This window comes from Mus caroli, unplaced genomic scaffold (genome assembly GCF_978045245.1).
Source record: "Mus caroli unplaced genomic scaffold, Mus_caroli_1 scaffold_13, whole genome shotgun sequence".
Taxonomy (NCBI): Eukaryota; Metazoa; Chordata; class Mammalia; order Rodentia; family Muridae; genus Mus; species Mus caroli.
Window position 1 is genome coordinate 2,508,471 of NW_028227268.1, and position 20,662 is coordinate 2,529,132.

The window sequence follows — 20,662 nt, forward strand, 5'->3', positions numbered from 1 at the left end:
CTCAAGCACTTGCAGAGTTCGGTTCCCAGAACTCAAGTCAGCCTCATGACATGGCTCACAACAATCTGTAATTCCAGTGTGAGGTCCTCTTCTTGCTCCTCAAGTACTACAGTTACATGCACATACCACACCCAGACACACACAAAAATGCTTTTAAAATAATGAGGAAAACAATCATATGCTAAAATAACAGTTTGCCTGTGAGAGGGACTCAGGCAAGAAGGTGCAGGTGTCTCACTACAAGCCAAACACTGCAGGCGTTGGCTTTGATTGAAAACCACCATGAATGAGACTTAAAGGAGGGAAAGTAAAATCGAGCCGGGTGGGATGTCATTCAGTTGGTAGTGTATTTTTTCTTTCTTTTTTTTTTTTTTTTAAAGATTTATTTATTTCATGTATAGGAGTATGCTGTAGCTGTCTTCAGACACACCAGAAGAGGGTATCAGATCCCATTACAGATGGTTGTGAGCCAACATGTGGTTGCTGGGAATTGAACTCGGGACCTCTGGAAGAGCAGTCAGTGCTCTTAACCATTGAGCCATCTCTCCAGCCCAGTTGGTAGTTTGTTCAGCAAGCACAGAGCCTTGGCTTTGATCTCCAGCACCAATGTGGTGGCATAGACCTGCAATGTAGCCCCACTGCTAGGAGCTGGGAGAAGGAAGACCAGAGGCTCAAGGTCATCCAGTTCCGCTGTGATAAGACCATGTTCAAAACAAAACAAGACAAGACAAAACTCCAGCCCAAACTACACTCTCTCCATCAAGACCTGATCCAGGTGCCTCTGCCTGGAGTCCCGGCTCCTGCACTTCATCTTCCCATTTCCCAGGAGCCTTTAAGGACCTGGTGCAGCAGGCGCCTGCTCTGTGTGGGGAATGGGAACCAGAGTCCTACTCCATCACCACGGCGACACCCACCTAACTACTTCTTGGGCCATTCATCTGCAAGTCAGTGGTGCCGTGCCGCTGTTCTGTGCCTCTGCTTTTAATTAATAAATTGGTCAGGGCGGTGCAGCAGGGATGCGGGATTGGGCTGCTGCTGGGGTGAGTGGGCCAGGTGGGTAAGCCTCTACCTTACTACGCTGATGCTTGCTTCTCACCTTCGATACCAGACAAGTGGGTTGGAGGGGGGCGGTGTTCACTCTAGCACTCTCAGAAGGGGAAGGTGTTCCAGGCTGATATCCTGCTGACTCTGGAGACACTATACCCACCATCTCACTATCAAGGAAAGAGTTACCCAGAGGCAGAGTGACTTGGCCAGGTACACTTAGCATTCAAGAACAGAGACCTGGGGCTGGAGCCCTGTACAGATGCAATCCCTAGGTCTCAGCCTAAGACCTAGCTCTTCATGGACTCTTCTGAGGAGGCAGGACAGTATATTCCCATTGGGATCTAAGGAGCATGTGTGCTCCCCAGAAGCCAGGAGACAGCAAGTGGCTCTCTTGAGGTGTTGAGGAAGGGTCAAGGTTCCCCAGCCTGACCTGCCTGGGATGTAGGAACCACGATGGCTTGGGCCTCTCTCCTCGGGGTTGGCCATGGCTAGATCATAGTAGGCGGCTCCAGCCCTGGCAGTCCACCAATCTTGTTGTCCCATGAGCAGGAAATGGGGATGACTGGGGTCCTGAGTGACAGACAAAGCAGCTAGTTTAGGTTGCCTCCCCCTGGAAGCCACCTTCTCCCAGCTGCCAGACAGGGGTGGGGATGCTGGGAAGGGAAACAGAAACTGCAGATGAATATGAAAATCTATTTGGATCTGACTTGAATTATTAAGAGGTTCAAGAATATTCTTAGCTCTAGAAAGCTGTGGTCTGCTGAGATGGACATCACTGCGGCCCTATTTTTAAGGTTCTGCGGGAAGGAGCTGAGACGCCACTGCACTTAGGGTCCCCTGCCCTCAAGCACCGGTGTCTCGGGTGTCTGGACGCCCCACCCCAGACTTGCCCACAATCCATGTTCTATCCACCCTGCTCCTTCAGTTTGCATCCCCCTGGCCCTGGCACCTCACTACCTTAGCTCCCTGTAGCAGCTCAGCCAGGTAAAATCCAGGCTGCCACACACCCAGCGGGGCAGCTGGGCTGACAGATCCTTGTGGGGAAGGTCGAGGACTAGAAGCTAATAGTACAGGGCTGTCTTTGGGACAATAGAAATGCTTTGGTACAGGCAAGCATGGTAATGGCTGCACACGGTAATGAATCCTTTTTGTTTGTGACAAAGCCTCAGGCCTATGTTACTCAGGGTTGCCTTGAACCCATGCCCAGAGACTCTGGTCTCAGGCTCCCCAGACACTATACTGTGCAAAACAAATTGTATTTTAATGACTGAAAGGATTTTCAGAACAAATCACATAAAAGTTGTCTAGAAGGCCACATTCAGGCTCTGCCCTGCTCCTCAGTATGTGGGGATTGGGCAGAGCCCTGGCAGTGTCTGCCTGTACAGCAGCCTGGAGAGCTACTCTCCCCGGGCGCATGGCCACTCTGCCCAGGCTGAGGAGAGTCTGCGTGTTGGAAGGTGCCAAGCTGAGCAGCATCAGGCCTGACTTCTGTGTCTTGGGGAAGGTCTCCTGTTAAGAGTTGAACAAATGAAGCCGGGCGTGGTGGCACACGCCTTTAATCCCAGCACTCGGGAGGCAGAGGCAGGCGGATTTCTGAGTTCGAGGCCAGCCTGGTCTACAAAGTGAGTTCCAGGACAGCCAGGACTACACAGAGAAACCCTGTCTCGAAAAACCAAAAAAAAAAAAAAAAAAAAGAGTTGAACAAATGAGATGGGGTGACCAGGCTGGGTCCCCAGCCACTCTCTGGTGGCTCACAGGAGTAGGAAGAGCTACCTGCTCAAGTGAGGCCTGGACAGGAGACTCTGTAAGCTGTTTTTCTCCACATCTGTGAGGGTGGTCTTAAGGACTGATGGCCTTGGCCTCTGGGGCCCTACTTCTCTAAACAGCTTCCCTTCACCCAAGGATGCTGTGTGCTGGCCCTCAGGCTCAGCTGCCTTACTCCTCACCTCACATCTAAGCTTTCAATGGTTCTAGCTATTGTGGTTGAGCTTCAGCCTTTTGCTTCCCCCACCTCCAAATTCCCCCTCCACAACTCTGTCTTGACAGGGCTTGAGAAGGGAGAGGTCTGGAAGTTAGGAAGGCAGATGGTGGGGCCAGCTGCAGGCCCTCCAGCTCTGGCTTCCACAGGAGCATCAGGGAATATGAAGGGGGGGGGGGAGAGAGAGAGAGAGAGAGAGAGAGAGAGAGAGAGAGAGAGAGAGAGAGAGAGAGAGAGAGAGAGAGAGAGAATGAATGTGTGTGTGTGGTGTGTGTGCTGAATGTTTGTGAGGGACTGGGGAGGGCCAGTGGTGGATGTGGACACTGGACACCCTGGGTGGCCGTGGGGTTCTTGCCCATGGAGGCTGGCCTATATATACCAGGTGTGTGGTGGGGAGGTTGCCTCCTGCCCCACACTTCATTTACTGGGTGACAGAACCACAGATCTATCTTCCTTATATCCAAAACCTGAAACCCCAGCGAGTAGGGATGAGCCACCAGCTCCATCAGAGACAGCAGCAGCAGACCTACCCCCAAGTGGTAGTTACTATGGACTGACTTAGGAGGGAGACGCAGCAGCCCAGCTGAGTCTAAATGGGCCTGGGTATCACAGGAGAACCACCCCTCTGTCCTTCCCCTATCACCGACCCTCATCCCATCCTGACCACCCCCTGTGGGTATCCACAGGATTTAGTAGCTAGCTTCCCCACCATCTGTCACCTCTCCTCCAGGGAGTCTGGGGACTAGGGTGAGGGCAAGAGACATGTCACAGGCGTGCCATCTCTGTGTCCCAGCTCAGATGCCACTCTGGTGAGCCTAGAATGTGTGTGGGAGGACAGGGAGGACACTGCAGCCCTGCTGTTGGCCTGCCTCAGCAGCCCCTTCAAGGCCACCCAGACAAGAAGGCACCAGGCTAGAACATACCCGCCTTCTTAGTGGGATGGGATTTTGACGCTCTCTGGTGAGAGGGTGGCAGGAAGAGGAGTGAGGAGCCGAGCCTGGGGCTTTCTCACCATGGGCCTCAACCGGCTTCCCATCTGGCACCCTCTGTGCAGCTGACTCCCCAACGCCCACTCTTGAGCCCGCTCCAGGATTGAGGCTTTCCCACTGCAGGTCCCTCAAGCTCAGCAGCAGACAAGCTTGAGGACAGGCACCATGGGGGCTGCAGTCTGGCTATGACACGGGTGACAGTCTCCTGTGGCTGGGATGGTGAAGTAAGAGTGACCCATGAGGGTAAAGCCAGGAAGAGCCAGGTCTGTATTCCCAAGAGGGAAAGGCAGAGCTGCTGGCACAGGCTGCCAACCGCAGGGCCTCTGGGCACCCGAGGCCTGAAGTCCTTCATGTACTCTTGGTGCTTATGTGTGCTTCCTGGTCTGGAATGTGGTCCTGCTGGGGCATGGTGAACACACTGACTAGCCAGTGATGGAGGAGGCTGGCAGCCGCTGGCCCACACTGGACTAAGCCTGCTGCATCCTCCTGGAGTTCCACGCACTGTTGCCTCTGGGGCGTGGTGAGGTCCCCACCGCTCCTAGAGATCATCTTCTCAGGGTGGTGACTGTACCCAGGCTGGAGAAGGAGGCCAGAGATCCGAATCTTCCTGATGTCCGGTTCCCTCCAACTGCTGGTCCTTCTGCTTCTGGAAGCCTGGCTTGGGGGCTTTCGGGTCTGAGCTGGAGTCTCTCCCGTGGCATTCAGGAGGCCTGCCTTGATCTGCAGGTGCCCCTGGGCCTCCCTGGGGGCATGCATTTGGCCTCTGCTCCTTCTGGCTCCTGGTAATGACACCAAGAAACAGGAAACATAAAAAGCCAGAGTGTGTCAGAAGTCCCCTGGTTCTCCAGGGATCTCTGAAGGCCTGATGAAGGGTCTAACCTAGAGGGAAGGCCGACAGTACTCACCTGCACGGGTGTACTCTGCCCTCAGGCTAGCCAAGTTCAATGGTGAAGTGGGGTAGGGCCAGCTGCCCATCCCCTCAGCTCTTTAACAGCCCAGTGGCCCAGGAACAGCCCCCAGCTTCAGGGAAATGAGTACGAGGGTGCACCCCTCACTACTCGTGCACCACGCAAGGCAGGGCCTTTGTCTTTACCTGGGTACGAGGCACACTAGAGGCAGGGATCAAAACTGAAGCTGCCATATGTGCCACGTTCTATTGCTGATGCCCCGTGTCTCGCTTCCTCACCCATGAGATGGGATCACAGTACCTGTTTCCTGGCAAGACTTCCCTAAGGCCTGTTCTAGTAATACCGCTTTGTGTAAAGAGCTCATGCCAGCCCTGTGTCCCTAGCGGAGACTGCTGATGACAACAGACTCAAAGCTCGAAGGACTGAACTCCTGTGATGGGAGACAGGCATTCGAGGGAATGTGGTAAACAGAACCATGTCTAACTCCAAAGGTCATGCTCTTTCTGGGGAGACCTGGTCTGGACCTTTGGACAGATAAAGCTGTACTGGGTGGTTTTATATCAGCTTGGCATAAGCTAAAGTCATCTGACAGGAGGGAACCTCAATGGGGAAGATGCCTCCTGAAGATCAGGCTGCAGGCAAGCCCCTAGAGCAGAGCATGATCTTAACTAGTGAACGATGGGGGAGGGTCCAGCACACAGTGGGTGTAGTGAACGATGGGGGAGGGTCCAGTACACTGTGGGTGTAGTGATTGATGGGGGAGGGTCCAGCACTCAGTTGGTGTAGTGATTGATGGGGGAAGGTCCAGCACACTGTGGGTGTAGTGATTGATGGGGGAGGGTCCAGCACTCAGTGGGTGTAGTGATCAACGGGGGAGGGTCCAGAACTCAGTGGGTGTAGTGATTGATGGGGGAGGGTCCAGCACACAGTGGGTGTAGTGAACGATGGGGGAGGGTCCAGCACACAGTGGGTGTAGTGATCGATGGGGGAGGGTCCAGCACACTGTGGGTATAGTGATTGATGGGGGAGAGTTCAACACACTGTGGGTGGTATCATCCTAGGGCTGGTGGTCCTGGGTTCTATAAGAAGCAGGCTGAGCAAATCACAAGGAGCAAACCAGTGAGCAGCACCCTCCATGGCCTCAGCATCAGCTCCTGCCTCTAGGTTCCTGTGCTGCTTGAGTTCCTGTCATGACTTCCTCCAGTGATGAACAGGACACAGAAGGTTAAGACAAACCCTTTCCAATCCAACTTGCTTTTGGTCATGGTGCCTCCTCACAGCAATAAAAGCCCTAACTCAGATAGCAACCACATTGGAGATGGGTCTTGGGCAAGCTGAGCCAAAGGAGTGGGATTTCTTGAGGGTTCCTACTACGTTTGAAGTCTCTGAGGGACCCCCCTCCCTACGTCCCCTACCAGGCCCAGCCTCACACTGTGGCCCTAAGCTACAACCCTGCATTAAGGACAGGATGGATTCATACACACCCATTGGGGGTGCCCTTCTACACTCACCTGTCCTTTCTCTGTGCAGGAGCCACCCCAAGCTGCCCTAGAGTCCTCCGAATGTACTCTCGAGAGCGGATGTCAGCCTGAAGGATACACACGGGTGTAAGCCAGCCCCTGGGCATGTCTTCCCATCCCTAGCAGCCTGGAAGCACATTCTACTCTTTCAGGGGCAGCCCACTCAAGCTCATCATGTCCTTTGGGGAATCAGCCCCACCAGTGTGTAGTTGGCAGAGATGTGAGACCCTTGGGGTTGAGGTGAAGGCTGAGGGTCCTGAGCTCTTGCTTTTCCAGGCTGCTCAGCCTCTTCTCTGACTCAGACTGTTTGTTTTCACTGGCTGTCCCTCTGATGGGTGTCAGCTGTGACACCTGTTCATCTCCAGAAAGGTTGACAAGTTATGATAATAAAAAAAGGGCTTGGGGACCACAGGTAGAGCCACAGAGTGGGACTCAGATCTGAATATGCACCCCCCTCCTCCACCTCTAAGAGCCTGGCCTCAGGAAGCCCCTGGTCCCAGCTCAGATGGGTTTAGCTTAGCTTTGGGATCACAAGACTCATAGACAGCAATAGCTAATCCTGCAGACAGCAGCTGCTCTTCAGCTAAGGGAAGTGAGCCGTGGGCAGTGGGATGTCCTGGGCTCTACCAGAGTCTGGGTATGTACCAGAGCAGAGGGAAGGAAGACCCTAAAGACAGGCACTAAGCCCTTATTGGAGAACTTTGGGGAAGTGGAATTGCTGGGAGGGCGCTCTGCTGAGGGGCCAGTGGAAAGAAGACAGGCCAAAAGCCACGGCCTGTCCTGCCGGGCCGACAGAGCCTTATTCCCTTCCTCCCTGCCAACCTGGGGTCCCAGGCTAGGCCATCATGTGCTCGCTTTGCGTGTGCCCAGGGTTTGGCAGGCTCTCTTGTGACATGTGACAGGTGTGCTCTGGCTTCCAGTACTCCAGGTGCTTTGCAGGAGGCTGCCCCCTTACTTGCTAGGACAGAAACCACTGTAACTCTGGGAAACACCACGGCTAACAATGCAGGTCTGGGGCTGCACAGCTCTCGGCTGCAGGTGCTAAGGGAGTGCATTGCTGGCTTGCTCTCATTAGACGGCCAGGATGGAAGGGGAAAGGCCTTCTGGGGCTTGAGAGACCACTGCACCTGTAACAGCAGTAACACCCCAGATGAGGACTCAGTTAAAGAAGGCCTTCCATGGGGGATGACAAGAGCTCACTCATTCTCAGAGGCCACCTCTGGGCGGCCTTTCCTGGAGCAGGGCTGAGCATCACAGGAGGCACGGCCTGCTGCTGCCCCCTGGAGGCCATCCTGTGCACCTGCAGCTCTCCTGAGGGCTAAGTCTAGGCAGGCTCTGGGCAGTCCAGCCTGTAGCCCTCCCTTCACACCTCCCAAAGACCTCACAGCCTCCAGAAGGAATGGAGTTGTGGCCTGAAAAACTGTCCCACAGCTGATGTAGACAGCAGCTGCTCTAAGTCCCTTGCTAGTGAGCCCTGGAATTGGACGCTTCCTGCTGTGGCTGAGTTGCTTGAATGCATCAAATTCCTCCTGAACCAGGGCTTTTGATAGTGCCTTTCCAGAGTCTGGACTGTCCTAGCCTCCTCTAAAGAGTGTTTTTTCCTGGGTTCTCAACCTAGGGTTCAGACAGGCACCACCACGTGACAGGTGCATGTTGGGATCTCAGCTGCATGCTGCTTTACTGTAGGGTGAGATGACTGGCTAATCAGAGTGTTGAGCCTCTGGGTCCCTGAACAGCAGCTTAGGTAACAGGTGTCTGGCAGAGCCATGGCCTGGGGTCCCAATTGGTGTCTCTGGCACAAGCACTAGCCTCCTCAATATAGCCACAGAATGACCCTGTGAGAGCCTCTGACCAAGGGTTGCATCCAACTTGTCCAGCTTTTAGGCTCTCTTACCAAGGGCCTGCGGATCTGTCCTCAGATGCCTACAGAGACCCACCCCAAGTGAGACTGTGTGATGGTTTGTATGCTTGGCCCAGGGAGTGGCACTATTAGGAGGTGTGGCCTTGTTGGAGTGGGTGTATCACTGTGGGTGTGGGCTTTACACCCTTACCCTAACTGCCTGGAAGCAGCTGCCTTTGGAACAAGAGGTAGAGCTCTCTCAGCTCCTTCAGTGCCATGCCTGCCTGGATGCTGCCATGCTTAATAATAATAATAACAGACTGAGCCTCTGGACCTGTAAGCCAGCAAGCCAGCTCCAATGAAATGAGTACCTTTGTAAAAATGTCCCTAGTCATGGTGTCTCATCACAGCAATAAAAGACAAACAAGACAGACTAGGTGGCAATGTCAGCATCCCCCCCCCCCCAACACACACACACTCTCCCACTCCCACCACAGCCCCATACCTGGCGTATAGGTTCTGGGATCCGGAACCTACAGCAGTGGTGGGTGAGGCGCACAGCGACCTCCAGGCTTATTCTGTGGCCCACAGAGACATAGAGGGGCTTGGTGCTGTGGTCATGGCTCCTCAGGGCCTGCGGAAGGAGGACAAGCATGGATGGGCAACGTTGCTATGGAGCAGGACCAGCCTCAGGACTGAGGCTGTGAGGCTGTCCTGGAGGGCTGGAAGGAGTTCACAGGGTGCAAGGACTCTGGGGCTGTTGGCCCTCAGGCATCTTCAGGTGGCACATGGGGTGAGGGTAGCCAGAGGAGAATGTGACACAGCATACCCTGGTTGGTCGCAGGATATGTAGGAAACAGGGTCCAGCCCCCACAAAGTGCATGTGTGCATGAGCTGCCTTGGGGCACGGCCTAGGTCCCAAGTCTGGGCAAGGCACAGCTTTCTGGCCACTCACCATTCCCAGGACAGTCCCAGAGCTGCCTATCAGAGGAAATGTGTCTCCTCCGGCCTGCAGGAGCACAATCTGGGAAACAGAAAACAACTGTAAAAATACCTTTTAAAAAAATATGTATCACAGGAATGCTAGTGCACACCTTTAGTCCCAGCACCAGACAGGCAGAGGGCAGAGCTCTGTGAGTTTGAGGCCAGACAGGACTACACAGCGAGACCTCCATCACACCAACTAACAAACAATCAAATCCCAAGCAAAAGTGCACGTAGGCTAGATACGCCATCCTCAGGAGCATCATTCACCTTCTTCGGGAAGGAGTCTCATTGGCCTGGAGCTCACCAAGAGGCCTTTGTGCCATTCTGATGGTGGCATAACAAGCACGGCCCCCCAAGCTCAGCACTTTTTACATGGCTAATGGGAACCAACCTCAAGTCTTTATACGCAGTACAAGCACTTTGCTGACGGAGCCATCCCTCAACCCACTGCCCCTTCTCAAACAGCTGAAGGGCAAACTTGATTCTTTAAAAGATTATCTTTAAGAACAGGGCATGCAGATGCTCAGAGAAGCCGGGGCATCAGATTGCTGGGAGCTGGAGTTACCGTGGTGTCAGCTGTTCAGCACTGGTGCTGGGAGCCCAGAGTGGGCCCTGCAAGAGCAGGATGTACTCTAAGTCTTGAGCCACCGCCCCAGCCCAGCAAACTTCGTTTCAAAGGCCTAGGCAGGGATGCGAGGTGCCCTCCCAGACCCCACAGGGCCACACCTCAGAGGCCACACTGAATATGTTGGTGACTGTGCTGAGGCCGCTGCGGTGAAGTTCCGTCTACTCTGGTAACTGAGGCTCTGACCAGGGCCCCAAGAGGCAGGTGGAGGACACACAGGTGACACTGGGCACAGCAGTCCATGTCCAGGCTGAAGCTGCCACCTCCTGAAAGCTTCCTTTCCAGCTAGGGGCTTGGCACAAGTCAACCCACAGCCCCTTCCTTCTGGGTGGGGAGGGCCAGCACATCCATCCATCAGGCCGCCATGATCAGGCTGCCATGAGCGGACCTGGGTCTGTCCACTCTGCCAGCTCAACACATAACTCACTCTCTACATAGGCTCCTGGGAACTAGGAAAGAGACGGTCAGGTCTCTTGGAACTTGTCCCATGGGATAAACATTATGTCAATGGCTTCCCCTGGATGAAGATGGCACCCACAGTGAGGATCTAGGGTAGAAAAATGGCACACTGGGAGTGGAGCAAGGGCTACAGTCACAATGACAGTAAGCAGGTCTGCAGGCTGGCTCTGAACACCACGGAGGGAAGAAGGTGGCTAGTGTGATATGGAAACCAGGAAACCCTGTCCCCAGGGACTGGAGGGCGTGGCCCTGCGTGGGTGTGGTCCTGGCACAGAGGCAAGGAAGTAGGGGAGACAAACATGGTGGGGCGGTGCCCAGGAAGCTTTCTGAGAGCTGAGCCACTGCTCTGAGCTGTCCAGAGGCACTTGGAAGGCAGTGCCCAGGGAAAAGTGGGTCTGCTTCTGGGTAAGACACCAGTGACACAAGGGTGTGCCAGCAGGCCAGGCTGGAGCTGAGGTGCCCCGAGAGGTGGCTAACACAGGCACACTCTGGTTGAGTCACAGGGAGTCTCAAAGCCCTTCTCACCTTCTCCTTGTGCAGGGCATTGTTCTCCAGTCCATCCACCTGCAGGAGCTTCTTGGCCACCCCGATGCAGGGCAGCTCTGTAAGGACACCAAGGTGGCAGGCCACCCCGAAGCCTGCAGGGGAGCAAAGGGTGAGAGTAGGGTGGTGCAGATGGGATGGGAAGCCAGGCACAATCGCTCATCTATAGACACAGACTCTAGGCCCAAACTGACTGCACTGCGAATGGACCCTCTGTCCTGAAAGTACCAGTGTCAAGGAGGGGTGTGGGAAGCCCCCCTCCTCTGACAGCATGGCTGAACTAAGACACACACATCCTCATGACCCTTCACTCTCTTCCATCTGCTGCTGTCCTCAGGCCTCTGTATGGATGGGTCATCTATGGACTGGGCCTTCTGTCAGAATACCTGGATTGAAGTGGCTGGGAACATACACCCAGGAGTTGTCTGCTGGCCCAGAACTGCTGTCCAGATTAGCATGTGTGTATCCTTTGGCTCCGGGCCCATGGTTTCTAGCCAGACCCCTCTCATTCCTGATGGTTATGAAGGCCAATAGCTCCCTCATGCCCTACTTGCAAGCGCCAGTGTTCTCTCCCTCAGAGTACAGTGCCTTGGCATGCATAGGGACAAAGCCTGCAGGTAGCTCAGGGCCAGTGTGGGAATGGAGGTAACCTGAGCTCAGTCACTAGTCTGTAGGCATTGGGTCAGCCTAGAGGAGGTACTGGGTACGGGCCAGTGTAGGGTTCTGTGGGAGGTAAGTGGGTACAAAGAGGTGGGGTAAGAGGTGGTGGAAAACATTCTACTCTCTCACGGCACCCATCTGACTCTTTTAGGAGAATTACCTCGTTGGTGAAGGACCCCGTTTCCATCCACAAGAATGACCTACAGAGCCACAGGGGAGTCAGTCAGCTGGGCTGCCCTGGGGCAGTGAGAAGGGGAGATGGCAACAGGGATCCTGCTTTTTGAAAATCTTATTCCCTTCCTTCTGTGGGTGGCAGTGGTCTGAGGGGACCTTCCCTCCCTAAGCACAAGCAGAGGGGTTCTCCTCACCTTAGAAGGCACCTACCTGGGGCATGAGATCTGGTTCCTTCTCTTGCAGCCGCTGTACCAACTCCACCAGGAAAGGGACCTCTCGGAAGGCCAGGAAGCCTGACACATAGGGGGCCTTCAGGCCAACCATGCGGCTGTCCTCATACACCACCTGACAGCGAGGCAGCAGGGACAGGTCAGATGCTGGCTGCAACCACCTGTTCCATTTCATTCCTCTGCCTCCCACCCATGCCTTCCACCTGTGGCCAGGATTAGTCCAGAGTCTGAAAGACAGGGTGATATGATCCGCCTGCAAGTGGGTGTTGCAGAATCAACTTAAATGTCATCTTACAGGTGCTTGCATTGGGACCTGGTGTGGATGAGAGCCCCCAAAGACCTAGTGTACAGGGAATAGCCTAGGGCCTGGAGTGTATGAGGAGCAGCAGCAGCCCTGAATCTCATCTCTTTCAGGAGCTTGGCTGAGGTGGTGGCCAGCCTCAGGCCGACCTGCTCCTTGTACTCCTGGCTCACTCCTTGTCAGTGTGAGCTGACCACCTGCAGGGATGCTTAAGACTCAGAGTATACCCTGGATGAGTATGCTGTGAGCCTGGGAGTACTGAAATCACCTCAGAAGAACCATGGGGGGAAGGCCAGGCAAGTAGGACAGGGCTCTGAAATCTTCAGAACATTTTGGAGATGGGCAAGGAATGCCTTTAGAGACAGGCAAACTGCAAGAACAGAGCCCCAAAGAATGGGGAAACTCCGGGAGAGCTCAGGACAGTAGGTCTTGTGCATTCTGTGAGGAGGCGTAGAGGAAGTAGGGGACCAGATGGCTTTCAGGAGGAGCTGGGGACAACCCAGGGCCTTTCTTAGGTCTTCTCTAACACAAAGACTAGTTTTCTTTTTTTTTTTTTTTTTTTTTTTTTGGTTTTTCGAGACAGGGTTTCTCTGTGTAGCCCTGGCTGTCCTGGCACTCACTTTGTAGACCAGGCTGGCCTCGAACTCAGAAATCCGCCTGCCTCTGCAAGACTAGTTTTCAAACTAAAAGCACCTTATCACATGAAGATGGCCAGCTTCTCACTTGAGCACTAAGGGGCTCTGCACACAGAACAGGGCCTCCACCAGCCTCACTGGCCTGCTGTGCAGACCCATTCCTACTGTGTTCTTCAGAACCCTCCCCCACCCAGGCTCTTGATGAGAGCTTCTAGCACAGTTCCCAAGGGGCCCTGAGGCTGGATCTGTACCTAAGCACGCCTAGAGAACTGGCTATTGTGTGCTGGGGCTTGGCCTCCTAACACTTCCACAAGTGATGCAGGAAGAAACTTCTCGAAGCTGCAATGACTCCAAGTCAGGTGTCCACTCAGAATCTGACTCAAGACAGCAAAGGATGGAGACCACTACAGACAAGCACAACTGATCCAAATGCAGTGCTGTAGCTCCCAGGCCCAACCGACACACACCTGCCGCACAGCTCCTGCCCCTAAGGCTCGGGGACCACTGAGAACAGCGGGTGGTAAGACTGTAAGAGCCAGAGGAACGTGTTTGCCGTGAGACTGTGTCTCCTAGGAATGTCAGAAGTTGTAGCCATGAATTCCTACCAACATGGCTGCCTTAATGACTTGCAGGTGGATTACACAGACAGACATTTGGACAGGGACAGGGGAGAGCTCAGAAGGCCTCAGCCCTAGACAAAGAACCACAGGCCACTGAGGAATGCTGGGAGCAGGAGAGATAGTCTGCCCTGGGGAAGAGCACACCTCTTTGGTTAACCATTGGTCAACCCTGAAATCACACACATACAAGTAACATTCCACAGAGAGCAGTGAAGAGGCAAACAGGAGAGTTCGCAGAGCGTGAAGGGAAAGGGGAAGATTTGTAATCACATTGTAATACCAAAAAATAATTAAGGAAAGTGCTTAGAGTGTCTTAAGCTCAACTTACACAGATGTACGTGGATATGAGATTCACGGACCCACATGAACTTATCACACTGGGTGAACTATAATTGCTAGATGACTGTGTTTAGTTAGGTACGTTAGGTGTGAGGTGCAGAGATGGATGCCGCTGACAGCAACACTAGGGGCCACCAGCAAACGAGGCAGTGTAAGTTACTGTGGCCTTCAGGATAGAGCAAACAGGAAACAGTCAACAGTAGGAGGGCAGGCACTGCTGCCAGCACTCATGAGGAAAACTCAGACAGACAAGTCTCTTCTTCCCATGAAAAAGGACACACTGGGTACAGATGGCCAGCTATGGGACGAGCTAACCCATAGGCTACTATCTGTCAAGGATGTCGAGGAAAGAATTCCTGACCGTCTAAAGATGGACTATTAATTCTCCAAGCAGGGTTAGCCGATGGGGAACCTGCTGTGGGAGATGGGTTTCCCCAGTAAATGGGCTGTGGCTCTGGAATGGTATTTAATAGCTTAACTGTGACTTTCCATTTTACAAAACTCAAGAGGGTATAACTGGTGAGTTCTGGTGTTTCCAGCATTATGATCTAACTTTACATATTTTGTTTATTGTAAGAGTGTTTTTGTCTGCACTCTGTAAGCACAGCATATGTGTGGTGTTCATGGAGGCCAGAAGAGAGCCATGGGATTCCCCAGAACTAAGTTACAGAAGGTGTGAGATGCCATGTGGTGCTGAGCACTGACACAGCAAGCATTCTTTACAACCAAGCACTCTCTCTAGGCCCCCGAATCTAACTTTAGAACATCTCTTCCATCTCACAAATTAGCCTAGTCCTAAACACCAGTTATGCCCTCTCCAAACCATGCTCAGCTTTAGTGTGATGACTTTGGTTTCTTAAGAGGGGTTGGAGAGCAGCCGGGCGTGGTGGCGCACGCCTTTAATCCCAGCACTCGGGAGGCAGAGGCAGGCGGATTTCTGAGTTCCAGGCCAGCCTGGTCTACAAAGTGAGTTCCAGGACAGCCAGGGCTATACAGAGAAACCCTGTCTCGAAACCCCCCCCCCAAAAAAAAAAGAGGGGTTGGAGAGATAGCTTAATGGTTAAGTGCACTGGCTGCTCTTCCACAGGACCTGGGTTCAATTTCCAGTATCCACATGGAGGCTGATAACCACAACTGTCTATAACTCTTGTTTCAGGAAATCAAACATCCTCTTCTGGTCTCCATGGGCATCAGGCATATACACAGCGCACAGACATACATGTAGACAAAATACACATCAGATAACTTTTAAAAGAGACATACCTCTGGGTATGTCTGTGAGAACGTTTTCAGAGAGGCTCAACTCAAGAGGAAAGATCCACCCTGAGTGTGGGCGGCACCATTCCATGGGCTGGGGTCCAGGGCTAAAGTCAAGGAGAGGGCACTAAGCTCTGGCATTCCTTTGCCTCTGCTTTCTGGTCTGCTGAGACACGAGGAAGCAAACAGTTGTACACACCTGCAGTCGCACCTCTGCATGATTCCTGTCACGTAAGTATCTAATGTGCTTTGGTGACCATGGATCTACATCCTTTAGGGGTCTGCCTATGCAATCTGGGTCTCTAAACACACTCCCAGGTGAGCCCTGGTTGGGCAACTTTGAACCAATGGGCCACACTCTTCCATAACTCTTGCCTGACTTAAGGACTGCAAGGAGCAAATGCTAACTGAACGAGCAGGCACAGCTGCTCTTCTCGGTGCCAGGCTGCAACACAACTGTGGCATACCACCGCCCTCAAGAACCCTCAGTGAGGGAAAGATGGATTGCTGCCCGGGAGGTTCACATGGATGAGAAATATTATGACAGCAGGCACACTAAACTAAACTCAATAGGGCTTAAAGCCACAAGCCAGGGTGTTTGAGGTCGCACAGGGGAAAAGCTGGAAGATGGCATTCTGTGCCAGTTGCTTCCTATACAACTGTTTTTTTATTTTGTTTGTTTGTTTGTTTTAAGACAAGGTTTTTGTGTGTAGCAGTAGCTGTCCTGGAACTCACCCTGGCCTTGCACTCAGAGATCCGCCTGCCTCTGCCTCCCGAGTGCTGGAATTAAAGGTGTGCACCACCACAAGGCCTACCTATATGACTCTTAACAGTTGGCATTAACACCATCCTATTCTAGTTACCTATCTGTTGCTGTGATAAAACACTCAGACCGGAAGCAACTTGGGGAGAAAAGGGTTCATGTCAACTTACACCTTCAAGTCACAGGCCACCACTAAGACAGTGGGAACTCAAGCAGGAACTGAGCCGAAACCGAGGAGCAGCACTACTTACTGCGCTAGCTCTCTTATACAGCCCAGGCCCTCCTGCCAAGGGACACTGATGCCCAGAGGGAGCTGGGCCCTGTCATCTCAATAACTAATCAAAACAATCTCTCACAGACATGGCCACAATGTCAATCTGAGGCCATCCTATTGACCCTCCCCTCCTTCTTTCAAGGTGACACTAGATTGTGTCAAGATGACAACAGAAACCAACTAGGTCAATCCTTCTTACTAGGTCAGAAGAAAACAGAGGAGCACGGGTAGTGTGGGGTACGGTAGACCTAGGGTGTCCACACAAGCCACTAGTGCTGCTCTCTCTTCCCTTACCCACTACATATCATAGAGAATATCCAGGGACCCATAAGAACATGAGCCCTACTTCCCACCACATACCCACCTCTGAGCACAGGGGGCCTTTGTGTTGAACTGGAATTTAAGGGGCCTCTGGGCAGGGCGCAAAGCCACAGAGGCAGGAGGGATGCACTGCTTTTGGAGGAGTGGTGATGGGAAGCTAGATCTGGGTGCAGCCAGGCTTGCTGAGCGCTGACTAGAGAAACCACAAGCTTACTGTTCACGCGTGCACATTATCTGCTTAGAGAGGATCTCAGTGTCTTACACATACAAGGGCAAGTCATGATTCCTGGCATCAGGATTTACACTCTGGAGAGAGACAGGCTAAGCTCATTTTGGTATGACAAAGGAGAGGGTCAGGGTTGCTATGGTCTTCCAATTCATATACTGACATTTAAAAAAAAGATTTATTTATTTATTGTATGTAAGTACACTGTAGCTGTCTTCAGACACTCCAGAAGAGGGTGTCAGATCTCATTATAGATGATTGTGAGTCACCATGTGGTTGCTGGGATTTGAACTCAAGACCTTCAGGAAGAGCAGTCGGGTGCTCTTACCCGCTGAGCCATTTCACCAGCCCCCATAGACTGACATTTTAACATACAAGGTGATTGTACTAAGAAGTGGGCAGCATTTGTGAGGACACAGGAAGTGTAACTGGACCCCAGACCTTAGCACAGCTGAATCCATGAAGACAACAACATCTCGGCTGCACAACTCCGCATATAAATAGCACTAAGACAAAGGCCTAATCCATCAACATCCACAGCGTTTTAGGAAAGTTTCAAGGTGAACTAACCTTGCCTGTTAACTTCTGTAGCTCCACTTCTGACTGCTCTTGTTAACTGAAGTATATCAACCCAGAAAATGGCTTTGTGCTTGAAAGCTCATGCTGAGAGAGGCTCAGTGCTACAATGGGATCTCAAATGGCCACCCAGCTAATATTCTCTATTGGCTTAAGTCCAGGTCTGCAGTCTTCTCTGGTGACTACCCCACAACAGTAGGACCAGTAGAACCCAGAGAAGGGCTTGTCTATATCCGAAAGTCTCAGAACCTCACAATCTCGTCCTAATATCTGATCTTGCACCTTCCAGTTTTCACAGCTGTGAGAAACGCTCATGTACAAGTGACCAGCTGGAGGCAGTTTGCTCTATCCCACCACAGAGACTGGAAAAGGATGCTGAAAGACAGCTCTGGTCTTGTGGGATAAAGGAAGCTCACTAGAGCAAGTAATGTCTAACCTGGGCTCTACAGGAAGCAGAAGCCAGACAGATGAGGACCACTCTAGGAGAAGTGTGCCTACCAAGACAGGCCAGCAGACCCATTGAAGGATTTAAAGCTCTGAAGAATGGCATGTAGGAAGTGCTGAAGGCAGTGGAGGAGGTGACGACAGAGTCCAAGAGGCCTCTAAGTCACAGGAACAAGCATGGACTCTACTGACCAAAGATCACGGCAAGGGCCTCGAGGGTTAAAGATCACGGCAAGGGCCTCGAGGGTTTTTGCTGTTGTTTTAAGAGAGTGTCTCATGTAGCCCAGGCTGGGATTGAGCTTTGCTCCTCCTGCATAGCTCTCAAGTGCCATGATTACAGGGGTGTGTGCTGCCATACCAAGCAGGAAGTTTTAAAGGGCCTGTGATTGGATCACACCTGTTTTGTACAAACACTGCCCTCTTATCCATGGAGAGAGACAAAGAACAACACTTGAGGCAGGGCGGGGGGGGGGGGGAGGCTGTGAAGAAACAGGTAAGTAGCCTACAGAAGGGGTGACTGTGGCACACGTGCAAAGGACAGAGAGGAAGTCCTGAAGAGGTAGAAGACATGGAACTGGGAGGAAGACTGGGGAATACTATGCAGGGGAGAATATGAATGAAGTATAATAATAAACACATGTGAAAAAATTTTCTTTTTGTTTTTCAAGACAGGGTTTCTCTGTGTAGCCCTGTCTGTCCTGGAACTCACTTTGTGGACCTGCCTCTGCCTTCCAATCGTTGGGATTAAAGGTGTGTGCAACCACATCTGGCTGAAAAATATTTTTAGCTTTAAACATGGCGCTACTGTGAGACAAGATGGAAAGCAGGAGGTTTGGGAAGGCAGAGATGTTCTGCTTGTGAAACCTGTGGTGAGTACTGTGTGCCACTGAGGTGAGCAACCAGGATGACAACTGTAGTTCCTGAGAGGTGCACAACAAAAGCCATCAAGGCTGCGGAAGGCCCTTCCTTCCCGATCCAGGCTACAGCGGCAGCAGTAAAATGTCCAAAATGGCAGCTCCTATCAAAATAGAGGCACCATGACATCTCCTCAGCTCACAGCCATCACAGGAGCTGTACATGGTGGCAGCACCTTTCCTGCCTCAGCCTACTGCTGTCATGAGGAGCTGTCCACGGTGGTGAGACCTTCTTTCATGCCCCAGCCTACAGCCTTGATGAAGCACCACTACAGGAGTTATTCACAGAGGCAGCACCTCTCTCCAGCCTCCCCAGCAGCCTCAGAGATGGCGCCTCAGCAAAAGCTGGCTGCCACCAGGAAGGACTTCCTACCCTATGTCATGGCCCTAATACAGGGAAAAAGAGGTGAAAAACCCACCGATACCTGAGCCCTCCCCAAGCTCAAGACTTGAGATTCCACAAATCCTCACTCTGGAAATCTCTGCCCTGAGAAGCTCTGCCCCCTCAGAAATCCTATAGACGCACTGCCCCTTTGTCCAGTTTCCTGCTGTCTGCCCCCGAGCACAGAGGACAGCCATCCCTGGATTAGTCCCTCCTCCTCCTCCTGGAGTCTTCCCTCCAATAAATCTCTTTCATAAGATTTCCTGCTTGGTGTAACTCTCCTGTCAGAAAAGAAGCAAGGGGGGGCTGGTGAGATGGCTCAGCAGGTAAGAGCACCCGACTGCTCTTCCAAAGGTCCTTAGTTCAAATCCCAGCAACCACATGGTGGCTCACAACCATCCGTAACAAGATCTGACTCCCTCTTCTGGTGTGTCTGAAGACAGCTACAGTGTACTTACATATAATAAATAAATAAATCTTAAAAAAAAAAAAAGAAAAGAAGCAAGGAAGAGAAGAGAAGTGGAGAGAGAAGGGCTGAGGCGTCCTCTTATAGCTGTGTGGTTCCTGGGTCCTTGTGTCTCACAATGCCTTTCCATTGGGACACCTTTCCCCTCAGAATTTTAAGGTCCTTGGGCTTCTGAGTCCCTTCCATCTGATCAGAAACACAACAACCAGACCTGGAATTGTCTGTCGATCCTTTAAAAACTACTTTTAATTCACCATTTGTGTAGATATATATAGACCCGTGGGAGTTTATGTACACCACAAGCATCCTGGTGCCCATATTTCCTCTGCTTTTTGCTTTTAAAAACTTTTCTTCAAAGGCATTCCAACCTATTCATTACATTCTACAAACGGGATGGAAGTGTATCAGTCCCTTGCCTAACAGATTCGAGGGCCTGAGTCGCCTTCCTAGCATCAAAAACAAAACAAAACAAAACAAAACAAAACAAAAAAAAAACCACGGGGTGCAAGTATTTAAAAAAAAAAAGTAAATTTTATAAAACTGAGCCCTGGGCTCTCTGCCTACGATCGAACTGCACCGGGCGCAACATCCTACCCGGGTTACCTTGAGCTCGGGGTAGCTCAGCACTACCAGGGAAGCGCAGGCCCGGACACTGTCCCCTTTCACGAAGGACACGTCCACGCCCCCGACCTTCTGCAGGCCAGAGAAGCTGGGGTCCCGCTGCCAGGCCTCCGTGTCCCGATCCACCACGCGCGCTTTCAGCCGGGCTTGTTCCCTAATAGGACACGAACATCAAACGGGCTCAGGGCCCATGGGAAGAGCGCGACCCTCGGGGCGTCCCCCCTCCCAGCCCACCCTCTCTCCTTTTTGTCCATCAAGCCACACTGAGAAGGAAAAGTGCTCGGCGATGGGAATCCCCGGTACCGGAAACGAGGACCACGCCCACAAAGGCTGGCTGCAACTTCCGGCAGCCGGCGGCCCGGAGCAGGCCTGTGCCGCAGCACCGAGGGTCGGTTTCCCAGCCGCCACAGGGGCTGTTAGGTCGGAGGTCACTGGAGAAGGCCACCGCCTTGGCTAATGCACGACCCCGACCCCATTACCCTTTCCACAGCGACAGGGTTTCCTCTGGCGGCCGCTCTGCGGCCGCGTGAGCCATGGCTAGCGCCTCGACGCTTTGAGGACGT

The 20,662-nt window shown here is 52.6% G+C and overlaps 1 protein-coding gene across 8 annotated transcripts; it reads right to left on the bottom strand.

Annotated features, from left to right (window-relative positions):
- Positions 1-404: 404 nt before the first annotated feature.
- Positions 405-20,650, bottom strand: Endov (endonuclease V). 8 transcript variants are annotated; one of them, XR_015044911.1, is made up of 12 exons: positions 20,579-20,650; positions 20,082-20,253; positions 11,941-12,075; positions 11,717-11,756; positions 10,879-10,991; positions 9,238-9,306; positions 8,788-8,916; positions 6,434-6,510; positions 4,586-4,793; positions 3,949-4,225; positions 3,745-3,840; positions 2,285-2,556 (listed from the first exon to the last, which is right to left on the bottom strand). XR_015044911.1 is itself a non-coding variant. In XM_085829372.1 (10 exons), the coding sequence occupies exons 1-10, from the start codon at positions 20,632-20,634 to the stop codon at positions 4,046-4,048; spliced, it is 1,179 nt and encodes a 392-aa protein (XP_085685498.1). In that variant the 5' UTR covers positions 20,635-20,650; the 3' UTR covers positions 2,285-4,045. The 8 variants fall into 8 exon arrangements, 4 of the variants coding, with proteins under 4 accessions (XP_085685498.1, XP_021032413.1, XP_085685499.1 ...); XR_015044912.1 differs by lacking the exons at positions 2,285-2,556; positions 3,745-3,840 and adding an exon at positions 405-1,617; XR_015044909.1 differs by having other exon boundaries at positions 2,285-3,840.
- Between the last annotated feature and the right edge of the window lie 12 nt (positions 20,651-20,662).

Excerpts from the sequence above, each read along its gene's own strand:
- Endov (XM_085829372.1), bottom strand. The coding sequence starts at position 20,634 with ATGGCTCACGCGGCCGCAGAGCGGCCGCCAGAGGAAACCCTGTCGCTG. Across the intron at positions 10,992-11,716 it reads CGGGGTCCTTCACCAACGAG|GCTTCGGGGTGGCCTGCCAC; the intron begins GTAATTCTCCTA and ends GCTCCCCTGCAG. Across the intron at positions 4,794-6,433 it reads CCTGCACAGAGAAAGGACAG|GAGCCAGAAGGAGCAGAGGC; the intron begins GTGAGTGTAGAA and ends TGTCATTACCAG.